The following is a 25,873-nucleotide window of genomic DNA, read 5'->3' on the forward strand; positions in this document are numbered from 1 at the left end:
AAGCCGGACTTGCTATCCATGTGATCCCCTGGGCGACACTCAAAATGCAAAGGCTAACTAACAAAACCCTAAGAGACCAAAAAACAAACCCTAAAAAACAAAAAAGCAAGGGTCCCCATTTGCAATGGGGCGATGTGTGAAAAGGTCACAACACCGCCCTGACCACCTATGCCAATATTCCTAGGAATTCTAGCTCAATCACAAGGGGAAGTTGTTCCCAACACATTTGCTCCTCCCAAGTTGATGCATGTCTATCCAAATACGCAACAAAGTAATGTTGTTGCATCACCCTCATTAGCTACGGAGATAAATGTTATAAAGAATTTGTTGCAGACATTTTCAAACGAGATAATCAATATCAAGTGCCAACAAGCAATACCCCCAAAGCTCCTTACCAAGGCTACCACGACGGAAGACCACCCTTTCAACAAGGCCAATACTAAGGAGGTGCTATAGAAAACAATCAATCGCAAGCTTCACACCAAATTTCTCTGCTACCCACCCCTCTTCAGGCCATAAATCCTAATCAAAACAAAGAGTTGATTGTTGGCCAAAATAATCTAGTAGATGACTCAAACGCTTGGTGTTTTCCATGTAATGACATGCACATACCTAGAAATTGCTCGTGACGTAACCTACAACAAAAGGTGGCAGAGCAACGCATTCAAGGCATTACATCAAATGCCGGAATTTATGCCTATTCATCTCCTGGCATAGACAATGCTATGCTAACCGCTTAGATGTAGGGCATGTCTTTAGAGTAGGAAGCTGAAATCGCTCCAGATCACGCACTCTTCTCCTTAATGGAGGGTGAGGATGTCGTGTTCACAAACAAAGAATCTACATCAAAAGCTCCACAAGTGCAGTCTGATTATAACACCCCCTCAAAGTAGAGGCTCACTAAGAGCTTGTAACTCAAGCACAACATTGTTGATGTGTTTTTTAGGTACAATCAAACACAGAATAAAATACCAAGGTATCTTATCCACTCTTGAACAAAGTCTCTCAAATGCTATGCTTCACAATCAAATGAGACAACTCTAAGGTTCCTAATGTCGGGTCACAACTTGTGGATAAGCTCAATGGTTGATATGATTGCTGGTAATCCAAGGGGTCTTATGTCAAATACTTGAATGCTTGAATTGTTGGAACTTAGATTTCTAACTATTTGCTTTGAAATTAAAAGAAAAAGACGTAGGGTTTGAGAGGTCTAATCTAATCCTAAGAACGCAAGAGACAATGAATGATTGAATGAAATTCAACTAAGCTCCGCTTCGCCATCAAAGAACAACTCCACAAAGCTAGTGCGATCTGTTAACTTTGTAGATCAGACTGATAACAACATGCAGAAATGAAACAATAAACACACATAACACAACAGTACCCTGGGAAAACCTCCCTCTTGGAGGTGAAAACCCCAGCAACAAAGATCTCAGATTATATTAACTCAAAATCAGTAGAAGTCTTACAACTTTTGCTTCAACGCTTGAAGCATAATATAATCAGCAGATGATAATCCAAGTTAGGGCACACACTAGGGCAGACTTATCTGAGGTATGCTTGTTGTAGATGATTCAATAATCTGATTGTAGACCATTCACTTGATCTTGCAGCCCTTAGAACAAGTTTGCTGACCTTGTAGATGAAGTTGACAGCCCTAGGAGGAGTTTGTTGTCCTTGTGGATGAATTCGCCAGCCCTAAAGGAAGTTTGCCAGCCCTAGATGGGAGTTCGCCAGCCCTAGATAATATCGAGGATGAATATGCTGGACAAGATAACTGATTCGCTGAAGTAATTCGCTGATCAATAGCAGAGGTAGTTCGTTGATGTGTGAATGAGATTGATTGTTGAATAAATGTATAATTGATGCAAGAATGATCTTGCATATATCTAAGACTTTATGTATCTTCTCCTTAGGTCGGCCTTGCATTTAAATTAATAATTGAATCTCATTTTGGCACCCACACATAGGGTTAGCCCAATTACAATTTACAAGTTACTTGTATAGGGTCGGACCTAATACAAATTACATGTTATAATTACATTTCACAAATGATGACACCCATTTAGGGCCATACCTAATAACAAGTTATACATTGAACTTTGCAAGATATTGTGGCTAAGGCCGACAGGCCAATTAGCCACCCAAAAGTGCTAGGTCGGCCCTAGAAGGAATCCGACCTAGCTATAACATCAACACTCCCTCTTAGCTAGGGAGGAGTCCTTCTCAACATATGAGCCACATGTTGACATCCACCATGGCTACTCCCAAAGGGTGGGTCAATCATGGCTACTCCCATGGATGAAAAAAACCAAATGAACACAAGTGCCCATCACGGAATCCTCAACATGATGTCGTCATCTCATCATGACGTTCACCATGGCTACTCCCAGAGGGTGAATAAACACAAGTGCCAAGTCATGGACTCTCTCACATGACATCCACCATACCTACTCACAGAGGGTGGATCCACCATACCTACTCGCAGAGGGTGGAACAAGGGCTTTCACCTCAAACTTCTCTCGCAGAGAAGAATGCACTAACAAGGGCTTGCACCTCAAACTTCTCTTGCAGAGAAGAATGCATTGACAAAATCTTCAAGATGATGTAGCTCTCTCTGAAGCTGGAATGCTAGGCTCCCTTTGAAGCTGAAATGTCAGGCTCCCTCTGAAGTTGAAATGACATTTCCTCCTTTTAGAACAAGAACCCTTCTGAGTTGACATTTGACCTTGGCTCCTCCTGACGTGTCCCTATGTCAACTTCTGCAGAAGAAGCTAGAGGAGTAGACCTAAATTTGCACTCTCGAGCAATGTGGCCATACTTGTCACACCTAAAACATTGAATGTGAGATAAGTCCTTTTTCAAAACAGGATCTGGATCTCTGTCTCTATCCCTCTTTCTTCTTTTGCCTCTTTCCATAGAAGTGTGTGTAGCAAGGACTTGATTTTCCACATCATAATGATTATACTCAATTCCTCTTGATATCAACCTTGACTCTTCTTGAATACAATCAGCACGAAGGCGATCAAATTTGGGAAATTTGGATCTACCACTTATGCCTTGGATAAATGGCTCCCAAGAGTGAGGAAGGCCATTCAACGCTAGCATGACAAGATCCTTGTCCGCAACTTCATCTCCAATGGCGCTAAGTTGATCTCTCAATTCTGCAATCTTCATGAAGAAGGATATGACTAATTCTCCCTTTGCCATCTTGACTTGATGAAGTTGTTGCCTCAATGCAAGTGCTCTACTTGTGTTGTTGATCTCATACATCCCTTCCAATGTCTTGAACATATCTCTGGCTGAAGACATCTTGGAAATGATAGGCACAAGGTGATCCTTCATGGAGTCAATCAGGATCTTCTGCTTTGACAACATTCTTCTTGAATTGGAGTTTATCTTCTTGATCTTCAGGCTCAGGCTGATCTTTTCCTTCTCCAAACTAAAGTAGATCATTCTCTTCAAGTGCAATAAGTACTCTAACCCTCCACGACGTGAAGTTCAAAGCTCCATCAAGTCTATCTTCAACCTTTAAACCGGTCACCATCTTCAATGCTGAAAATTGCTTGATGAAGGTGAAGAGTGCTTTGCTGCTATCAGACAGTCTGATCACAATCGCTTCAAACTTAGCTCTGATACCATGTTAACTTTATAGATCAAACTGATAACAACATGTAGAAATGAAACAATAAACACACATAACACAACAGTACCCTGGGAAAACCTCCCTCTTGGAAGTGAAAAACCCAGCAACAAAGATCTCAGATTATATTAACTCAAAATCAGTAGAAGTCTTACAACTTTTGCTTCAACACTTGAAGCATGATATAATCAGCAGATGATAATCCAAGTTAGGGCACACACTAGGGCAGACTTATCTGAGGTATGCTTGTTGTAGATGATTCAATAATCTGATTGTAGACCATTCACTTGATCTTGCAGCCCTTAGAACAAGTTCGCTGACCTTGTAGATGAAGTTGACAGCCTTAGGAGGATTTTGTTGTCCTTGTGGATGAATTCGCCAGCCCTAAAGGAAGTTTGCCAGCCCTAGATGGAAGTTCGCCAGCCCTAGATAATATCAAGGATGAATCCGCTGCACAAGATAACTGATTCGCTGAAGTAATTCGCTGATCAATAGCAGAGGTAGTTCGTTGATGTGTGAATGAGATTGATTGTTGAATGAATGTATAATTGATGCAAGAATGATCTTGCATATATCTAAGACTTTATGTATCTTCTCCTTAGGTCGGCCTTGCATTTAAATTAATAATTGAATCTCATTTTGGCACCCACACATAGGGTTAGCCCAATTACAATTTACAAGTTACTTGTATAGGGTCGGACCTAATACAAGTTACATGCTATAATTACATTTCACAAATGATGACGCCCATTTAGGGCCAGACCTAATAACAAGTTATACATTGAACTTTGCAAGATATTGTGGCTAAGGCCGACGAGCCAATTAGCCACCCAAAAGTGCTAGGTCGGCCCTCGAAGGAATCCGACCTAGCTATAACATCAACACGATCTTCTAAGGAGTGCAAAATGATGTTCAAATCACTACCAACGGCATAGACACCATCAAGACGATGCATATCAATGAGGCAAGTAGCAATTGAAGTTAAGCTCATTAAGAATTCCTATTGACCACGCAAGGCAAACTTACAATCAGAAAATCACTAGTGGTATGGATAAACGAATTTCATCATTAATCATTCACAATTCCTTTCATTCATCTAATTATTCATCATCTAACATGAAGATCCAACAAGAACCCATGCACTTGTAAAGAAACAACACATTCCACCATGACTTCAATGAAAAGGAAATTTATTTACAACTTTGGCAACAATTTATGCCTTTTCCCACTCTACTCTAGTTGCTATCTACTATTCGCTATTCTTGAACTACTAACTATTAACTTGCTATTAACCTCCTATTCACTATTAACCTCCTATTCACTATTAACCTTTACAAATGAGAAGTTTGAGCTTTATATAGAGAGCTCATTACAATTCAAAGGCTCGGATCAATTTGAGATCAATGGCCAAGATTACATAATGGAAACCTAATTAGGGTTTGTTGGAACAAACTCTTCTTAGCCAATGAAATAATTACAATATTTGGACACATCTTCTTTTGAATATTTGACCAATAGATAGTGAGGGTAGGTACATTGGAGTTTGTGTCCCCAAGGATGAGCTTGGTTCATTGAATCCGGACAAGCTAATGTAGGACCCTCTGATTGGTGTAGTGCCTGGGATGACACCTCAATTTGCAATTGTACTTGGTAGATCAACACAAAATGTTTGAGCAATATCTCTTTATACTCAACATTATTCACTTGCTCAATATGGTGATGATGGAAAGCATTGTTATGGTCGAGTCATTCCTCCATCTTTGCTTGCTTATTTTGCCTTGGGGTAATTGCATGATCTCTCCTTTACACCCCTTTGACCTCTTCATGAAAGTTCTTGCTGTCTCGAAATCCTTCTTGTGTAGTCACCTTCCTTGATACCCTTGTGCTTGCCGATGAAGTTTTCCCTTTGAAGTTGCATGGTGGTGTGGGTCTTGCAATCCTCCTCCTCTTATTCTTTCAAGGTGTTGCTTTGAAATTTGCATCATCATCCTCTCACATCTGCAAAACAAACAAATATGGTATCAAACACACATGATATATAACTTTTACACACCCTCTTAATTTGATATGATCTCTGATTTTTTTTGTGTTGCAGGTCCCATAGGTGCATTTATAGGGGAGGCCACTCCTTTTATGACCAAATCTGCTCCTTTTAGGATCAAAATTCACTTCCCTTGCTGATTATGATTGCTACTTCTTCCCTTAGAATTCACTGCTCCGCGCTTTAGAAGGAGACCGACTTGGTAAGGTATTGAAAAAAACATTATCTCCTATAGGACTTGATCGATTTTCAACACATTTTCTTTTCAAATTCAAATTTTGGCACCCAAGTGTGTTTACTTTTGATGTTGGGTGTGGTTATAGGAAAAAATCGCTCCCTTCCATTGGCAAAGGAAGTGAGCGAAGTTGCACATATTTAGCCAAATTTGAGGTGTTAGTTAAAAAAATCAAATTGATTGCTCAAACAAAGGCATCATATCATGACTCAAGACATTTTGGACCCCGTGGAAGGCAGATGAGGGAAGTTCACTCCCTTCCATTGGCAAAGGAAGTGAGCGAACTTCCTGCCAATGGCAAAGGAATCAAGCATCGCTCCCTTCCATTGACAAAGGAAATGAGCGAAGTAGCCATCCAGCTTGCTCTTTGAAACTTTTTTGTCCATTTGACTCTTCTCACAAATTCAAGCCTTAAGGTTTTAGTCTCCATGTGCAAAGATTCATCAAATTATCATCAAAGGATGCCTAGGAAGCCATTTCACTCCCTTCCAATGGCGAAGGAAGTCACTTCACTCCCTTCCATTGGCAAAGGAAGTGAGTGAAGGTTCAAACCTACAGCATCATTCCATCAATTTGATCCTTTTAATGAGCAAAGGTGAGGTTCCATGCAAGGTGAAGCATTAGAAATGCTTAAGACTTTGTTCTCCATTCGTTCAAGTTCACTAAATCACCTTCAAGTATGCAAGAGAAGTCATGTTACTCTCTTCCATTGGCAATGGAAGTGGCATCGCTCCCTTCCAATGGCAAAGGAAACAAGTTCACTCCCTTCCATTGGCAAAGAAGTGAGCGAAGTTGCACATACTTAGCCAAATTTTGGGATTGCTGATCGAAAAATTGAATCCATCGCTTGGCAAAAGGCAGCATATGATGTTCAAAGGGTTTCTTAGGCTCCTTAGAAGGCAAGGGGAGGAAGTTCGCTCCTAAGGAGCAAGGAAGTGCACTTCGCTCCTAGGAAAGAGCAATGGAAGTGGACTTCGCTCCTGCTAGGGAGCAAAGGAAATGACTTGGACATCAAACTTTGCAGCATCATTACATCAATTTGTCCCTTCATTTGTCATATCAATGATCGGATGCAAGGTTGTATTCAAGGTAAAGCACAAGAAATGCTTAAGATTTTGTTCCTCCGTTCGCTCAAATTCACTCAATTGCCTTCAAGCATGCAATGGAGGTCGTGTCACTCTCTTCCTTGGCAAGGGAAGCAAGTTCGCTCCCTTCCAATGGCAAAGGAAGCAACTTCGCTCCCTTCCATTGGCAAAGGAAGTAACTTCGCTCCCAAGAAGGAGCAATGGAAATTTTCATGTACTTAACCAAATTTCGCCTATGGGATGCACCTCTCAAACTTCTTCACCTATCTTGTTCAAATTGACCTTCCTTGACATCTTCCATTCAATATTTTGCCATCATAGGCTCTCATCAATACAAAGGTTAATAGCGAAAGACTCTACCACTATCCTAGAAAGCAAAAAGTGGGGATCCCCATTTGCAATGGGGGGATGTGTGAAAATGTCACAACAAACAGCCTAAAGTTACTTTAGAGAAGACTTTTGGCCCTTCCATAGTGATACAACCATTTCAAAAACCAAGGGAGGCTATTCCCTATAAACCAAAAGAGCCTAAAGTCTTACCTTTCACATCACTCAATGTGGTCGAGCAATTGAAAAAGGCACCCGCTAATGTGTCTCTATGGGATATTTTAGCTACCCCAGAGAAAAAATCATTGTTGAAGGAAGATTTGGAAGTTCGGAAGAAGTTGGTGCAAGTCGAGGTGATTTCGGAGCATAATCAAGAAAAGGTTAAAGAGCCATCCTAGTGTGCAAGGGCAACAAGCCGCAACATTCACAAATTCAAATGATGATAAAAAAAAAGAATAAATGGGTAAGGCAAAACATATGCCCTTCTTCCTAACACTTATTGTAGGCAATAAACCATTGGATAAATCTATGATTAATTCTAGGCTAGTACCACAATCATGCCTAAACAAATAATGGAGGTGCTTAAATTAGAATACAAGCCTCCAAATAGAAGAGTTATGCAATTCGATGGAAAGAAGGTCCAAGCCATAGGTATAGTTAAAGATCTCCTGCTTACTTTGTATTCATGTCCTAGCATCATAGTCCTACAAGAGGTAGTGGTAATTGATATCTCACCCATGTTTGGCCTTTGCCTATCCCAAGACTTCACTACGAAAATAGGAAGATATTTGTCTTTAGACTGATCCCATTTGATTCTAAGAACTAGATATGGATCGAAACTTACGGTGCTATGAACCTTTATATTCCAAGCACATCGTGAATGATGCCATGATGAACTTCGAGCCTACCCATACTTCCTTCACTAAGAACAAAATGTACTATGTTGAGATGCTAGAAGATGAAAAGGTGACTAGAGATAGAAGCGCAGAAGAAGAGCTTTTGTTAAACTCATTCATAGATAGTGACGCTTTCAAAAATTATCATGCTACTAGCTTGGGCACATATGTGATATATGATCAAGATCAAGCCATTCCCATTGCACTAAGGAGCAAAAAGACGTTCCTAAGAATAGTTGTGATCATGCATCCGAGCTATGGGCCTTGCACATTAATGGCACAAGATGTAGGTCTGGCTCTAGAGCTAGAGTTTGTTTGACATCCCTGATCGGAGAACAAACTCTAAGGGCTTTCCACTTCCAATTTGTATGTACGAACAATAAAGTTGATTACAAAGGTCTAAGTTCAAGGACCGAGCCTTGCGAAGCAAATGGGAGTCAAACAGCAAAAGATTTTCGGAGATTCAAAACTAGTGATCAAGCAAGTGCGAGGTACCTCGGCTGCAAAGAATGTTTGCATGGGATCATACTGCCACACAATATGGGACTTGATCGAAAGCTTTCACGGTTTCAACATTCAAGTTGTTCTTCAAAAGCAAAAACTTGAAGTGGACCGATTGGCAACAAATGGTTCTTAGTTTGACCCTGTTACGAATTTGCTAATTAATAAGTGTTCGGTCCGAGTCATTGATAGGCCAGCCACTCCAGATAATGAGCAAAATTGGCAAGTATTTGAGAGTGATGCTCAAATTACCATGTTCATCCAACAAGCCGACAAATTTGTAGAGCAATTGCAACCTAAGATCAAGGAAATTTATGAAGATCAGGTCATTCAACTTAAGAACAATAAGCTTCTGAAAGGGCTGATCACCCTAGAGAATCTCATACTATGATGATGCAAGAAATGACAAATGAAAGTTTGTCGCAAATAAAGGAGATTATAACGATCTTGATGTCGGAAAATGGTAGAAAGCTAAAGGTTGATAAGGGTGTACGTCAAAGGGGTAGGGACCGATTGATATCCTTTTGCGAGAAATATGATGGAGTGGTGGCGTGGACCTATGCTGATCTTAAAGGATATGAGTTTAGTATCATTCAGCATACTATCAAACTAGTTGAAGGAACTAAGCCAATCCAACAAAAACATAGGCTGGTCAATCCAAAAATAGAATCCCTTGTGGCTCAAAGATTAAAAAAGCTTATTGATTCCCGAATTATATATCCAATCAAGCATAGCACATGGGTGTCTAACCTAGTCCTAGTCCAAAAAAAGAAAGGAGATATCCGCTTGTGTGTAGATTTTCAAGGACTAAATAGGGCATCTTTGAAGGACCATTATCCATTGCCTTCCATGGAACAAATCGTGCAAACATTCGCATATCTGAGAGATGTTCTCATTGCTTGATGGCTTCTTGAGATATAATCAAGTCTAGATAAAAGAGGAAGATCAGCATATAACAACATTCACCAAAAAGTGGGGAACCTTTGCATACACCAAGATGCCCTTCAGCCTTTCAAAGGCTAGGGCTACCTTCCAACACGCAATGGATATTGCTTTTAAGGATTTGATAAATTTGATTATATGTATCTATCTAGACGATCTTACAATGTTTTTCAAATCAAGAGATAATCATTTCGATCATCTTGAGGTCTTCCAAAGGTGTCAAGAGTTTGGGCTGTCATTAAACCCCAAGAAATGTGTATTTGGAGTCCCACAAGGAAAATTGCTTGGATACATTGAGTCCAAGGAAGGCGTTTCCATTGATTCGAAAAAGGTGAAAGCTATTAAGGAGCTACTATTAAGGAGCTACTTCTGCCTATAAATAACAAGAGAGTGCAATCCTTCTTGGGAAAGATAAACTTTGCAAGAAGATTCAAATCCAACTTCGCTGGATTGGTTAGACCAATCACTCTCATGGTGTGGAAGGATCAAGCATTCAAGTGGACTCCAGAAGGAAAACAACATTTGAGAAAATTAAAGAAGTTGTTTCCTCAACTCCAGTGTTGGTCAACTCGGATTTTTCAAAAGATTTCATTATGTCTATGGTAGCGAGCACAGTATTGTTGCGGTACTAATGTAGAAGGCTGGAGAAGGAAAAGGGGAGCATCCTATCGCGTTCCATTCAAGAACCCTAAAAGAGTATGAGGCCAAGTATAACTTTGTTGAAAAGCAAGCCTTCGTCATCATCAAAGGCCTTAAGAAGTTTTGGTACCTGATAGCAAGAAATAAAGTAATGGTTTATGTAGCACATTCAAGTGTGTGGGAATACATAATGGAAGGAGAGATCACAAATAAGAGATCCAATTGGACCATGAAGATCCTTGAAGTTCGACCCACTAAGGTCATTTGTGGGAAGGGACTCTATGAATACCTAGCAAAAGAAAATGAAGCTTTGGCAAAAAAAGAATTTCCAAAATTGGTCTTGGTAAATCAATTTGAATCCGCAAAGGATTGGATGGTAGATAGAATCAATTTCAAGCAAACTGGAAGGTATTCGACTAACCTCACCTCTTATAAAACAAGATTTTACAAATTACAAGGTGTAGGATACGTGCTAATCGAGGGAATTCTTTTCAAAAGAAACTTAAATGGTGTTCTCCTCGGGTGTGTGGATTAAGATCAAAGCAAGAAAATTTTAGATCAATTCCATAATAGTCGAATAGGTGGTCATTTTTCAGCCAAGACCACCGCTCTGAAGATCATGTGCACGAGATACTTATGGCCTACTCTGTTCACCGATTGCCATCGTTTGGTTCAAAGATGCCAAAAATGTCAGTTCTTTGTCAAAAAAGGTAAGAATTCTGCTATGCCTTTGAGTCCAATTGTAGTTGAAGAGCCCTTTGCTCGGTGGGGGCTAGACTTCATTAGAATGATCAATCCAACATCTAGCGCCAAACACATTGGGAGCTTGACCGCAACACTTAATAGACAAAGGCGGACCCATTGAAGAATGCCACCAAAAATGAAGTCGTTAACTTCCTCGAGGAGTTAGCAGCAAGGTTTGGCTCTCCCAAAATCATCATTTTTGATAATGCATGAGCCTTTGTAGGATCCAAGATGTCAGAATTTGCATAATCTACAAGTAAATAGGCTTGTGGAGTCCACAAACAAGAATCTGATCAGATTGATCAAGCGGATAGGCTCAGAGCATCAAAAGGAATGGCATAAACACTTGTGAACAGCATTATGGGCCGATCGGATTACTCTAAAGCAGGTCTTGAAAGCCTCATTGTATGATTTGGTCTACGAAAAAGAGGTTGTGTTGCCAATCTCTATGGAAATCACAGTGCTACAATTGCTTAAGTCACTAGAAGTTGAGGAGAACGGGGCCATGGAAGTAAGGTTGGCTGAATTGCTTAACGTTCAAGAATCTTGAGATAAGGCTTTTGATGCCTTGACTAACCACCAACAGGTCCTCAAGCAATGGTTTCCTATAAGGCTTCTTAGGTGTAATTTAGAGATCAATAATAACCATGCAAGAACCACAAGGGGGTGTGCTTGGCCTAATGACCTCTTGTTCCAACATCTACAGCAGCTCTTTCACCTTGTGTACTTCAACCAAACTTTGATGGTACAGCCCTATATTGCACAAAAGTCAATTCAGTGACATTTAGATTTCATGTTCAATAGAATCCTTAAGGGGCAAACCTTTAGGCTCTAGAAAATTGCTTCACCAGCTCACAATTTTACACTGTTCATGACGAAAATGCAGCCCACATAACCTCTTTTACCTCTGTCCAACCTTGCTCTTCTTTCCCTCAAAGAAATAAAAGAGCAAACTTCCCACTTGCAATGATCTCTTTGCTTCCCTAGCACTAACCATGGCATTTTTTGCTTTCTTTGTGGATGCATTCAAGTGTTACTTCACCATATTCACAAGTCTATCCCGATTTTTCATCCAAATGTAAATGCATCACATGTACACAAGTATGGACTTCCAGATATCAATCAACAAACATCAAGAGGAATATCATCAAATCATCGACTGGAACTTCATCCTTAAAATTGACAGCTATACAAAATTTTAACTTGCATTATTTGTACACCAAAATATCAACACCATGTTTCAGTCAACCAAAGGAATAAGGCTGAGGTCGCTCCATGATTTGCAAGCCCAACTCCCCCACTAATTTCTGAGAAGTCAAATTAGCTTATAAGAATGTATCAATAAGTGAGTCTACTTTTTTGTACTTGATTTATATTTTGATGTGGAATAGTTTAGTGAATTCATATTCCTCCTTGGAAATCTCTCCCATCACACAAATTTCCTTCTACACCAGACATGACAGCTTCTCTTCAAGATCAAAATCACCATTGATCTCCTTGCCTTTGCTCATAAAGGTTGTGTCCTTATCATTATTCTTGTCCTCCATGACAATGCCAAGTTAGGGTGTAGATTCCAACAACCTTCATCCACATGTGCAAAGAAATTTGCCCTTCCCTTTATGTGTATCCTTATTTCAGACTGAACTATTGGCATCCTTCATATGTTTACCATTGTCTTGTCCTTGTATTTCTCATTTTTCTTTTGTTTGAACAAGGAGGTTTTTTTCTAGCCCCATTCCATAGAGTGGGCTTGAGCACATCCTACATCTATATCTTGTGGTTTTGTTAGTAGGACAGGTCTCTTTAGATGTCAGAACAGCCAACCAATGTATTTTATCAAAGATTCCATGTCCATGACATCTTTTACCAATCACATAGCCCTCTTCCTAAACTTGCTAGTGTACTCTTGAACACTTTGTCCATGCCTTTGATAGAATTAATGTCGTTACATAAAGCTCTCCTCTTCATGACAAATTGGATAAAATTGCGTTTTCAGTAGACTCTTAAAGTCTTCCATTTGGAAATTGGAGGAACCTTCCAACATTCCAAAGATAAAGCATAATTTTCATTCCAAGTCAATGTATAGCCAGCTAGTTTCAGTCTTCAAAAGGATATTTGCTGATGAGGAGAAAACTTATGAAGAGTAAAGTAGACCTCCATCTGAGAAATCCATTAATCATGCTTCTTAATTCTGATTTTCCCATCATATGGTTGTATTTCTATCTTAGCTTCAGCATATAGAAGCCTCTATGTGAAGTTCCACCTTGTTCTAACTCAGCCTTCTCCCACTCCTCTTCTTCATGAAACCATGCCAGCCCAAGCTTCTCAGTCAAAGCCAAAATGATGCTCTAAAGTCTTATCAATTTTCCCTAGGTTACCGAGTTCGCCCCTGGGATGCCCTGGTACGGGTCCGGGTTCGACCGGGTCCATGGTACGGGTCCGGTTCGACCTGGGTTAGACCAGGGTTCGAAAAACCCAAGGTGGGTTCGACCTTGGTTGAACCGAGTCGAACCCGGGCGGCTGGGCGGCCCATAAAGTCAAAAAACAAAGCAAATTTTTTTTTTTTTTCAATTCCGCCTTGTAAAAAGTGAAAATTATAACCTAAAAAACACTTCTAAAACATTTTATTGACTCATTTCACCTCATTTGTGTTGCAAACAAAATTTTTATGAGAGCAGGTTGAAGAAAAGTTGAACAAAATTTGGCTTCCAAGATCAAAGAGGAGGAGTTGAAGACTGATTTTAGAAGCTTCAACAAGTGTTGCAGCATCATTTCCATACATTTTCAAGCTTCCATTGGCTGCAAGAGGTAGGTTTTTAAACATTTTTTTCCAACTATTTTTGTTTCACAAATTGTCAAACATGAAACTTGATTTTTTTTTCATTATTTAGTTTTTGTTTTTGAATATGTTTATTTTATTTCTTGCCATAGGAACTAGAATGGCATCTACATCTTCCTCCATTGGCAATGAACAAATAATTGCAAAACAAAGAAATGATCCAAATATGTGGACATTATAAAACAACTTCCGGGAGGTGGGCGATTTTGTTGGAAATGCCATGGATGTGATATTGAACGTAATAGTTCATATTATCTTGGTAGGCCATTTGTGTGGAATAAAAGGAGAGGCATCAAAAAATGCCCTGGAAAAAATGGTAAACCTATACCAGATGAGACAGTGATGAAATATATTAGGGAGCATGAGGCGGCAGAAGAGAGGGAAGCCCGTAGATTGAACCAAACCACATCAAAGAAAACAAAGGGAAGGCAAGGCCCTTCTAATCCCAGTATTGTAGTAGAAGACCACCCCTTCTTTGCCACAAATGAACCTCAAAGTGAACCACCCTTGACACGTAAAAGAACAAAGGGGCCTTTAGAAACCGCATTCCAAAATGAGAGTAGAGACAATGCTGATCAAGATATAGTAAGGTGCATTTATGCAAATGGGTTGTCATTCAATGTTGTTCACTCCCCATATTGGAAGCAAATGATAAAAAGTGTTAATGAGGCACCAAGACGGTATAAGGGCCCCGGTTATGAGAAGGTACGTGGAACATTATTGGAGAAAGAGGTGAAGAGGGTTGAAGATGCATTGAAACCCATAAGGGATTCATGGGTTGAGACAGGTGTAACAATTGTTTCTGATGGGTGGAAAGATGCTAAAAACCGTCCCTTGATCAATGTCATAGCGGTGTCCCCTACAGGGACAATGTTTTTGAGAGCTGTGGATTGTGAGGGCCAAATAAAAGATGGCCAATTTATTGCAGAAATTCTCATCTCTGCCATTGAGTCTGTGGGACCCCGCAATGTTGTCCAAGTCATAACGGACAATGCAAAAAATTGTAGAGCTGCTGGTTTGTTGGTTGAGCAACGCTATGATCACATCTTTTGGACACCTTGTGCTGTACATTCACTCAATCTTATGCTACAAAGGATTGGGCAAAAAATAAAATGGATCAGAGATGTGTATGCAGAGGCTGAGGACATCCAGATGTTCATCACAAACCACCACATGTCTCAAGGGATTTTTAGAACCTATTCAAATTTGGAGCTATTGAAGGTAAGTGAAATAGTAATTTAATTTTACATTTTCTGATTTTTTTGAATTTTCAATGTTAATAATATCATTGTGTAAGCTATATTGTGTATTCTTCTTTAAAGTTTGGCTTTATTTTTTAATCATTTGGCATTAATTTGTGTTATAGGTTGCTGAGACCCGTTTTGCATCAAACACAATCATCTTAAGACGACTTGTGAAAGTTAGAGTGGCACTCTGCAATATGGTGATCAGCACCAATTGGACTGTATGGAAGCAAAGTAGCACTAAGAGGGCAGAAAAAATTAGGGATAGAATATTGAATGAGAAATGGTGGGATCTTGTTACATATCTCCTAAGTATCATTGAGCCCATCATGAGCATGATTCGCTATATAGACATGGATAGGCCTTGCATAGGTGAGATTTATGATGGCATTGATTCAATGCTTGAAAAAATAAAGGTCACTATAAATGAAAAAGAGAATGATCCTCAAGAGAAATTCTTCAAAGAACTGGAAGTAATTATTGTAGAGAGGTGGAATAAGATGACCACTCCTTTGCACCTTCTTGCCTATGCCTTGACACCTAAGTACTATAGCAATTAGTTTCTTGATAAACCAGGAAGGATTCCACCATGGAGAGATCTAGAAGTATCTGATGGGTACAAGGCAGCATTTCTTAGACTATATCCCGATGATGATTTGCGAGATGTTGTTACAAATGAGTTCATAGAATTCGCAAATGGGAATGGTCTAAGTGTTGATGCACTTCGTCATAGATCCAAGAAAGATGCTCATAGCTGGTGGTACTTCCATGGCACATGCTTCCAACACCTACAACCCCTCGCTATAAAATTTTTATCACAAGTAAGTTTAATTAATTAAAATTTTAAATTTACAAGTTTTAGTTTATTTATAGTTTACTTTGTCTTCATAGGTTGCTAGTAATTTTATTTTTATTAATGTATAACTTTGATTGTTTACTTTGTCTTCATAGGTTGCTAGTTCATCTGCTTCAGAAAGAAATTGGAGCACATACTCTTTCATCCACTCAGTAAAGCGCAATAGGCTGCTATCAAAAAGAGCGGAGAATTTAGTATATGTGCATTCCAACCTACGTCTTCTTTCACACAAACAACATGACTACACACAAGGGGAAACAAAGATGTGGGATATAGAGCCAGAGCATACTGATTTGGATGCTCCTGCTTCTTAGCTTCTTGCATTGACACTTGATGACTCGGAAATTGAGCCAACTTATAGTGCAAGTGCAAGTGGCATTGGCTCATGTAATGTCAATGTCAATGAGGAGGAGGAGGAGGAGGATGAAGAATTAGATGATCCATTTGATGATTAAACTTTAAGTTTATATTGTTGAAAGTTGAAACAATGATACTTGAATATTTTGTCATTTTGATATTAAACTTGATGTATATGATGCTATTATCAATTATGGTATGATCATGATGCTATGATTACAAGTTTATGTTTGTTTTGTTGTTTATATGATGCTATGTGACATGCATATTTTAATTCATGCTTATAGGCTTCACAAATATCAAAATATATATATATATATATATAAAAAAAAATTTACATGTTTTTGTACTAACGAACCGAAACCCCTTTTCAAAATTTTGCCGTACCGGCGTACCAGGTTCTTCAAACCCGAACCGGAACCCGAACCCGAACCGGCAACCTAGAATTTTCCCCACTAAGCGTGATATCCTAGCAACATAATCCTCAAGAATCTTAAAACCACATTTTCCCATATTCTTCCTCTCTTGCCATTGCCCTAGCTGCTTGTCTCCACTTTCTTGAGCCAATCTTGGATTCGTATGGGAGAAACTTTCCACTTCCACTTGACCCTGTGGTTGGCATATGAGGGAAGTTCTAATACCAATTGATATATAAACAACTAGAAGATACTCTCCTAGAGCGCACCACCAATGGATAGAACCATGCTAACTAAATAATCAATCTTCAAAAACCACATGTTAACACCTCCATAAGATGCAAAACAATAAGAACAGATGTTCTCCATGATAGAACACACAAGAAACATGAAAAGCAAAGCATCAACTAGCAAGGAAAAACACACACATAGGACTAAACACAAGAATTACACTAGAGGAACCCTAAAAAGGTTTAAACTCCAGTAAGAGTGAGCTTTTCATTCCTCATATCACTATCTTGGTCCAAATACAATTGTTACAAGATACATAACCAAACAGGTTAATTGGAACCATACACCGCATATGCATCTTGTTCATGACTGCTATGCAACTCATACAGCTCAAAAACCTAGCCTCTTACACTTGCAATCTCCACAAAGAACAAGAAAAGTGAAGGTTACAGACTAAATCAACCCTCCTAACTTCATGCCCTCCTAACTTCATGTTTGCTCGGGATATACTAATCCTCTATCCTTCCATGGTGCCAAAATAGAAGAAAAACATGAATTAATTCAAGTGCCAAAACCCTTCAAATTCCACTTTGTCCTAATAACATGCATTTTCCACTTCCACTGATTGCCAGACCAGTGGTCATACTTCCACTGCAGTATATGCAAGTTTGTTGGGATATCCTATGGAATCACCATGGTAGACAGTGTTTTCACTACCAATACAAGTGGCAAATTTGCCATTCTTGCCTTTCTACTTAGTTTCACAATCTGCAAATTTGTGAAGACTCTCCAAGATGTTTTGAACCACCTTGGCTACTCTCCAAACATTGCTATACACTGTCATGCATTAAAACACACCACTCTAGCAACATTTCCATGTTTCCAAGTTCTAGTCAACTTTTTCATTGAGTAGATCTCCATGACCCCACTAGTCCAGTTTCATTTGACTCAATTTTCATATCAAATACAATTGTGATGTTTACAGCGATGTTTCTCCATAGAGCATTGATCCAAGCCTTACAAGTGAACGGCATGTGCCATGGCTAACATTTGGGGTGGTCTGTATATTGCAGAATACAAACATGAAGAAAGCATTCAAAGTTGCAAACTTGCAATAATGATGAATTGCTGATATAATTTGTCTCTAGTCACTTGACCTAGTAGGCAACATGTCACCAACAGTAAGAAAATCTCAAATTTTTTTTTTTGAATTCCAGCTCCACAATCACTTTGAGGCAAAGTGAATTCAGAGGGGCAGACTAGTAATGGACCAACAGACTTGGGAACAGATAACGAAATTGTATCAAAAAAATAGGATAAGAGTTGTTGACTAGTTAAATTGGCAATTCGCTACAACTAAGGAGAAGAGGTGCTTTGCATTTCATCAAATATACTATCCTAAAATCAAGGTTGAATAGCATTCATATAGGATTTTAGTTAGGATTCAATACATGGAATTTATTCAACAGATAGAGGATGATTAATTAGTCAAGGAGACAGCTGCTAGCAAAATTCCTCTTCACTCTCCTATAACTCTGCACTATAAGAAAGCTAATTGTAATCATTTCTAATAATGCACTTTTGGATGAATTAAAATTCCCTTGGCTCGCTTTGGAAAAATCAGCAGTTGCTCTATATGGGAGTGGCTCACAACAGAGGTTGGGCTGGTCTCTGGAATGCATTATACCTTAAGGATTAAACCATATTTGTATATTTGGGGATTTAGGTTTGCAGATCTGTCCCAATGAGTATTGCAACTTGACTGCTGGTATTTTTCCATATTTTATAAATTTGTCCCACTAAAAAAATTTCTATTCTACTTTGCTGGAACAAGGTTATTCTGAAGTGAAATTTGGCAATTAGTTCTAGAACACCATGGTCATTCATTTCTTTAGCTCGGAATACTGCTTCAAAAGCGATACCCACAAGAAGCGTAATCTTCTTCTCCAAATGGTTGACAGTTCCCATGTTATTTGTTTCCAGAAGTTCTCCTTAATCAAGAGTACTTTTAACATTCCCAGGGATAACTGCCCCTGCAATAGGCTTCTTTTGCCTCCTAATATGATATTAGATAACTAAGCTAAGGGAAAAGGGTTGGACCATGGTTTTGACTTGAGAAGCAAAATCAGGGTCAACACAAAGATTACATGCTGTAGGCATAGTTGCAAATAGCTTTTTGAGATGGATTTAACTGAGGGTCTTGAATAGGGATGCAATCAAGACCCAGAATATTAATGGTTGTCCTATGGTTTACTCAAGAAATATTCACACATTATGATAGTCATATTAAGATGATTCTAGTGGCAACTATCTTTAACAACTCTAAAATAACAATTTTTGTCCTTTTTTAAACCATCTTTCCAAAAACTAACCTATTGCAGAGATATTTGACCCAGAAAGCTTTCAACAATAAATTGACAAGCAGAGAGGGTTATAAAAAGAAAGTTTGGCCTAGGAAAGAAAGTCTACCTGTCAATAGTAAATTGTCGAAATCTTTCCTCAAAATCTAAAGTTCACACTAAATTACACTCTTGCACTGCATAATAGCCTGTGTTGACAACTGTTGCTTTCATACTATCTGTAAGGGAATTTTTATAAAAACTATACATTACCAATAAATCTTTCAAAGATAACAAAATCCCAAGATTATAACATAGAACATCACAGAAAATACTTGTGAAGGCAATGAGGTAAGGAATTTGAACTAAATATAATCAAGATACGTTGAGTTCAAGTAGCAATGCCATTTCAAGGCAAAACCCTCCAAATACAAATACTGAATTCCACAGTGATCTCTTTTTAGAGACTTCCTATTCTGTTTTATAACCATAATTTAGGGAATCCTATAAGCTCCTTATTAGGCTGGCAATTTAGGGAATCCTATAAGCTCCTTATTAGGCTGGCCTAACAGGAGAGAAAAACCTATGAAAAATCTAAAAGACTAACCAAGGCTTATGCACATCATATGTCAGGTTCTCCATAAATATAGGTTGTGAAAGTAGTAATCATGTATAAGGTTTATGGCCATAACAATTCATCATAAATACAACCACTAAACAACGTCAAATTTCAAATCCAACCTACATAAACTAATCACAGCACAATCAAATTTGCTGATTATAATATAATTATTAATAGATATAAAGAAATATGAACTGTTATAATAATAAAGAGAAAAACATTTGACCTCAGCATGCAATCATCCATCTAAAACAAGCTCATATATGCATGGTGCAAACCCATCCAGAAAAGTTCCCAATGTTGAAAACTATCCCATCAAGCGATACAAAATGAAATGAAAGGCATATCATAAAGCTTAAAGTCAATCAGGAAAGAAGACAAGTAATAACCAAAGTCATAAAAACAGAACAGTAAATAGAGGAACCAAATGTGAATTCGGCAAATTTTCTATTTTCACTTAAATCAAGAAAAACTTTAGTAAACAATTACCCAGAGAATTTCTTCTGGTTTATATGCTGCCCTCCATTTTAATGTCTCCTCCAGCATCTTCTTGGCTTTGTTGAGGTTCCAATTTCGGGCTTCCAGGTATCGTCTCAAGCATGCATCTGAACAAAACAGAAAACTATGGCCAGATAGGGGCCCAATGGCAGCCCTGAGCTCATTTATCTATATGCACAGCAGGAAGATGTAGGTAAATGGTCACAAGAATCAGCATCCATTAAAAAACACAGTCTGCTTTTATCCTGGCTCTACATCTAAAACTTGTATACTGCTTCAAAACAGAAGGAAAACTTAGCATTTACCTTGGCCTGTCTTTCAGCACAATCTTGTTCATTCTGGTTCTTGCCACCCTGCCGTCTTCGCCACATGATGATAACCAAATAGAATAAAATCAAGAGAACCTACAGGAACACAAACTTAATTCTTCCTGCTCACCAGTATATGCATCCACAGCAGCTCCATATCAGAAATTTTTAGAGCTACATTATAATGCTTTTCTATAAAGGACATTAAAGGCACATTACCCTCAAACAACACCAACCTTACAATAAATATTGACTAAAAAGTATATTGTTTCATCAGTCCTCACAAAATAGACATGTTTGAAAAAGATAAACAGACGCCCCAAAAGCATAAACAAAGCTTGAAGAGTTTATTATAACCATTCATGAGTTAATCCAATTTAAACAAAGTTATCTTAGCTCTGTACACTACCTTAATAGCATTTCCTAAAGAGAAGGTGATGAATTAGTCTCTTAAAACTATTTTTATATATTAATCTCTCACCTGGTGAAGATATTAAAAATATTCTGATTATTAGAGGCACCAAAAGAATTGACGAATCATTACATCCTTAAAATAATTTTCTGAGATAGTAGTCTCTCATAAATACTTTTAAAATGTTAAGCTTATTCCTGGTTCAGATATTATAAACCATAGCACAATCACAATTTAAATAGAGTTACAAAGATAATATGAGAAGAATATGTACAGATCTTTGCTACAAACTGCTAGAGGACTTGCCAAGAACCCTGGAACAAATAAAGATTGCCAGCTGCTTTCTTGGCATATTGATCCAGGACTCAATTGGAGGCATCAATTGAATTGGGTTATATTACATATCAGCAGAGATCCTCTATTTCCCTATATGTAGTTCCATCCAAAATAATCCCCTTTGAAAACATGAAATCAAAATAGCACTCTTTGATAAAACCCAACAAACTATATCCAGATGACAAGAATCGAAAGCAATGGCAATTTATGCTAAAACAACCAATTGCTCACAGAGAGTATCAAAAGAGAAATGCAAGTACACCCCTATGGTTTCCCCCATTAAGGTGGTGAGATGCTGAAAGGAACTAAGCTGCTATTTCCACACCAATGATGGAAAAACAACCCACAATTGGCAAAAACCAAAAACCTTGGTCACTAATGCAAATTTCTCAGGAGCCATAGATCTAGGATCAGAAAGAAAGGTTACACAACCCAAAACTGAGATCACTGTCCTATCCATGTTTGGACAACTTCAAGGAGAATGCTATATTGCGAGAAGTTCTGAGAAAATGAAAGCAATGGATGGATTTATTTCCAGTATTCATGTACTAGACATCTTAATATACTCTGTTTTTTGTTTGCAAATACTTTAACCTCGAGCACAGTTAACCCAACTATTCTTAGCATATAATATTAAGTTGACAAAAAATCCGAACTGATAATTCATTACGTAATTCACAATATACTTAATGACCAATCTACATGAGAATGAATCATGTAGATGACAAGTTCTCAATTCAAACCCAAACTTGTTACGTAGTTGACCATATAGATATATTTTAGAAATCCTGGCCAAACTGAGAAAACTGAATTGTCCGGTAGATTGAATATGCAAAAATATGTAGCCAGTGTTTAAAAGGAAATTGCCTAAAAGATCCCATAGTTTCCTTCTATTCCCAATAGCTAATGGGACAGATTGAACAGGTTGCCTGGAAGCAGTTTCAAGTCCCAAACGTGGCATACAGATAAAAATATTTTCAACAACTCCCATGTGATGCAAAGAGAATAAAATACCCTGAACAATTTGAAGTTATGTTGCGAGCCCAAAGCTAAACAGGAAGCTATAAAGTAGAGAATATGGCAAGAAAACCTTTCCAATTTGTAGATCACTCCCAACTAATTATTCTTTATAGAAAAGCGATTAGAAACCCAAATCATAAGCCTAGCAACAAATAGACAATAATAGTCTGGCAGGCTGTGGTCTAAGGGTACGAATGTGTGATTGCAATGATGATGACTGGAAGCAGACCCTTCTGGGATCGCTCCAGGCGTTTAATGCAGGCTGGCCTGTGTTTGTAAGGGTTCAACACATATGCCGTCATATATGAAGGGTAGTGCCAGTCAACTCCCAACGAAAAAACATAACTACAAACATCACAAATAAAAATGGGCACACAAATATTGCATGGCGGTTACCAAAGTTAAAAGCTCGGGTGTACATTGCTCTCTGTGTTAAAGTGGTGGCATTGATGCGGTACACATTTAGAGGAGACTGGATGTGAGCCCCGCCCAAATTTGGTTGAATACAAAACGGGTAAACATGGTCTCTTAATTTGTGTATTGATTCTTAAAATATGGGCATTCACATTTACGCATCTCTTGAGAAAAATAAGTACATTTATACTCAAAATCAAAAAAGATGCTCAGGTGACCCTTAAAGATGCTTCCAACGGATTTATCAGTCTCCTGGAAATGGTATTTTAGTGTGCATGTGGTGCCAAAGTCCATTGCAAGTAAAAAATCGCCAGCCCAAGAAACGGAGACAAGTGATCCAAGAAAAACAGCTCGTACAATAAAAGTAGGATCTCAAAAAATTGTAAAGAGCAAAACAAAATCAAATTTGCATAAAATTAAAATCAGTATATGCTGCACATAATTGAAATGCCATGGACCCAAATTGTGTCTGAGAGCCACAAGATCCCGACCATTGCAGATTGAGAGAAAGAATGTGCAGCGTACCTTTCTGGATTTGCAGAGAAGTTGAGAATTCAATGCAGAGGAATGCTGCTTGTTGTAACTTGAGATTCCTCAAACTTCACTATTTAATGTTCAAGATGAATCCCACCAGGTAAAAAGGAGAATTGTGTACCCACTATTTTTCTCGATATAAAATTGGAACTCTTTCTTTCAAGTGCGCTCTACTTGCCTGAAAAGTTGCAGAAGAATTTTCTTTGCTTTACTTTGTTGGTGTCGAATAAGCAGACGCATTTATAAAGAGAAAAAAAGAAAAGTCCTCAACACATTCACTCCACTCACTCGATTTAGAAAATGTGAAAAATCGTTTGAGAATTGTATGAAATTTCTGTAATCTTTGCCATTTTTGGTGCTATCTGAGAGAAAATACGATTATGGATTGTAGGGAGTTATAGAAATCCATGTGGCATCAGCAACGTCGGCCTTCTTATAGACGTTGGATCATATTATGGTGATGTTGAGAAAGACCTGTTTATTAAGTAATACTAATACTAGCAAGTGCATTGGGCATTTGGTTTTATGGTTTTTTCAAAAAAAAATGTTAATGAGAGGAATAATATTCAAACTTATTTTTAAATTATTTATATAATATTAATTATAATTCTTATTTTAATCAAATAGTATTAATAATTATAATTGATACTATGAAAATGGATATTAGTGGATAACAAATATGAGTTCATTTATATCACATGTCAAATCATAAACAAAACAAACTCAAACCATTTCAATAACATATCAAAGAAGATTAGCAAAGAAGATAGTTAGGAAAATAAGCAACTAAATGAACATAATACTTCCTCATTATGCTCCCATGTTGTTTGCTCTTCCTTGTCCTCCTCCTTTTCAAGATCCTGCCACTATGAATGTTGCTCTCAGCTTGAGCATCAACAAGGATGGCAAATGAAGATTGAGAGATGGTAAATCATAGTGAGTTCTTGAATGAAGATGTGAATGAAGTATTGGATGTCAAATAGCATTTCCAACTAGTGAAAGAGCTAAGACATGATACCAATCCTTCCTACAAAAATATTCAAATCCTAAACAAAATAACAATGCATATTGATAATTCTCGTGTGTGTGTGCCCTCAACAATGAAAGAAAGGGTTCTATTTATAGGGAAAATGGGGCAATGGAGGGTTGAGATTGATTTGGCTTACAAAGGGCTAGAATCGCTTGAAGATTCTATGATCCTCAATCCATGTGTTATCCCCAAGCAATCACATGTTGACAAGTGTCAACAAGGGAAGACTTGAGAGGGAAATGGACAAAGCCTTAAAGGCTTGAGAAGACATGAAGAAAACCATTAATGGCTGAGTTGATGGGTTTAGGCTTAACCCAAGGTTAGAGGAATGTGAAAGAGTTAAATGGGGGTTAGAATGGTCAAAGCCTTTAAGGCTTGAGGGGACTTGATGGTTACCATGGATGATTGAGTTAATGGGTAAGCCTTTAACCAAGGATTGGGGGAATGTGCAAGGGTTAAAATGGGATTTAGGATGGTCAAAGCCCATGTGGATTTGCATGTAAAAAGGGAGAATGCATTGAAGGCTTTGTAAGAGCCTTAATGGTTAATAATCGACTCCTTCTTAATCCCATGATTTAGGAATGTGCAAACAATTAGGGGGTGATTAGGGTAAAGATAGGGGGTTTAGAAATGACAAGGGGAGGGTTAGTGTGCAACTTGCATTTTCTAGAAAATGCAAGTGGGTGAAGGGATTTAAATTAAATAAGATAATTATTTAATTTAAATGCATGTGTGTGAGGATAAAGAGATTTAAATAAATATTAGTTTATTTAAATGTGAGAGAGGGGGTTTTAGGGATGAATTAATTAAACAAATATGTTTTGTTTATTTAATTAATAGACAGAACTTGGTTCAATGAATTAAATTAAATAAATTGAATAATTCATTTAATTAATAGAAGAACATAGCTAGGGTGAATTAATTAAATATTAATTTAATTAATAGTTTTTTTTTGTCGATAGTTTTGAATTTAGTATTGATATTGAAATATTTGAGTACAAAAATTTAAACACCATAAACAAAAATTGGGATTAACCCCATACCAGTCTAAGAAACAAAAGTTTGATAGAGTTACCATTTAAACTACTACTCTGTACATAGATAGAGACCATCCTATACTAAGAACCAAAAACATCTTGCATAAAAACAAATCACTACCAAGGAGAAAACATCTAAAGCTATTAACAGAAAGAAACCCTACTTTGACATCTTCTTCTTCCTAGGATTGTTTACGCATAGTAATCGTCTGCATCAAACTTGATCTTTTTACCCTCGTTCTACAAATTCATCTTTGCCTCACGGGCCATCCTCCTTGTCACCTTTTTGTTGTGGATGAAATCTTTTATCTCCTCCCACACATCATG

General features: G+C 38.0%; 1 protein-coding gene across 2 annotated transcripts in view; it reads right to left on the reverse strand.

The window, feature by feature from the left end:
* Nucleotides 1-23,930, reverse strand: part of LOC131033289 (uncharacterized) — a 35,482-nt gene extending 11,552 nt beyond the window's left edge. Inside the window, exons 1-4 of one of the 2 annotated variants that reach the window (XM_057964470.2) lie at nucleotides 23,768-23,930; nucleotides 23,471-23,657; nucleotides 20,761-20,885; nucleotides 20,447-20,623 (exon numbers count right to left, since the gene is read on the reverse strand). In XM_057964470.2, coding sequence (XP_057820453.1) covers nucleotides 20,447-20,623; nucleotides 20,761-20,826 — 243 coding nt within the window. In that variant the 5' untranslated portion in view covers nucleotides 20,827-20,885; nucleotides 23,471-23,657; nucleotides 23,768-23,930. Of the gene's footprint in view, nucleotides 1-20,446; nucleotides 20,624-20,760; nucleotides 20,886-23,470 lie in introns of both variants that reach the window. The other variant, XM_057964469.2, reaches the window with a different exon arrangement.
* Between the last annotated feature and the right edge of the window lie 1,943 nt (nucleotides 23,931-25,873).

This window comes from Cryptomeria japonica, chromosome 6, assembly GCF_030272615.1.
Source record: "Cryptomeria japonica chromosome 6, Sugi_1.0, whole genome shotgun sequence".
In the NCBI taxonomy this organism is placed as follows: Eukaryota; Viridiplantae; Streptophyta; class Pinopsida; order Cupressales; family Cupressaceae; genus Cryptomeria; species Cryptomeria japonica.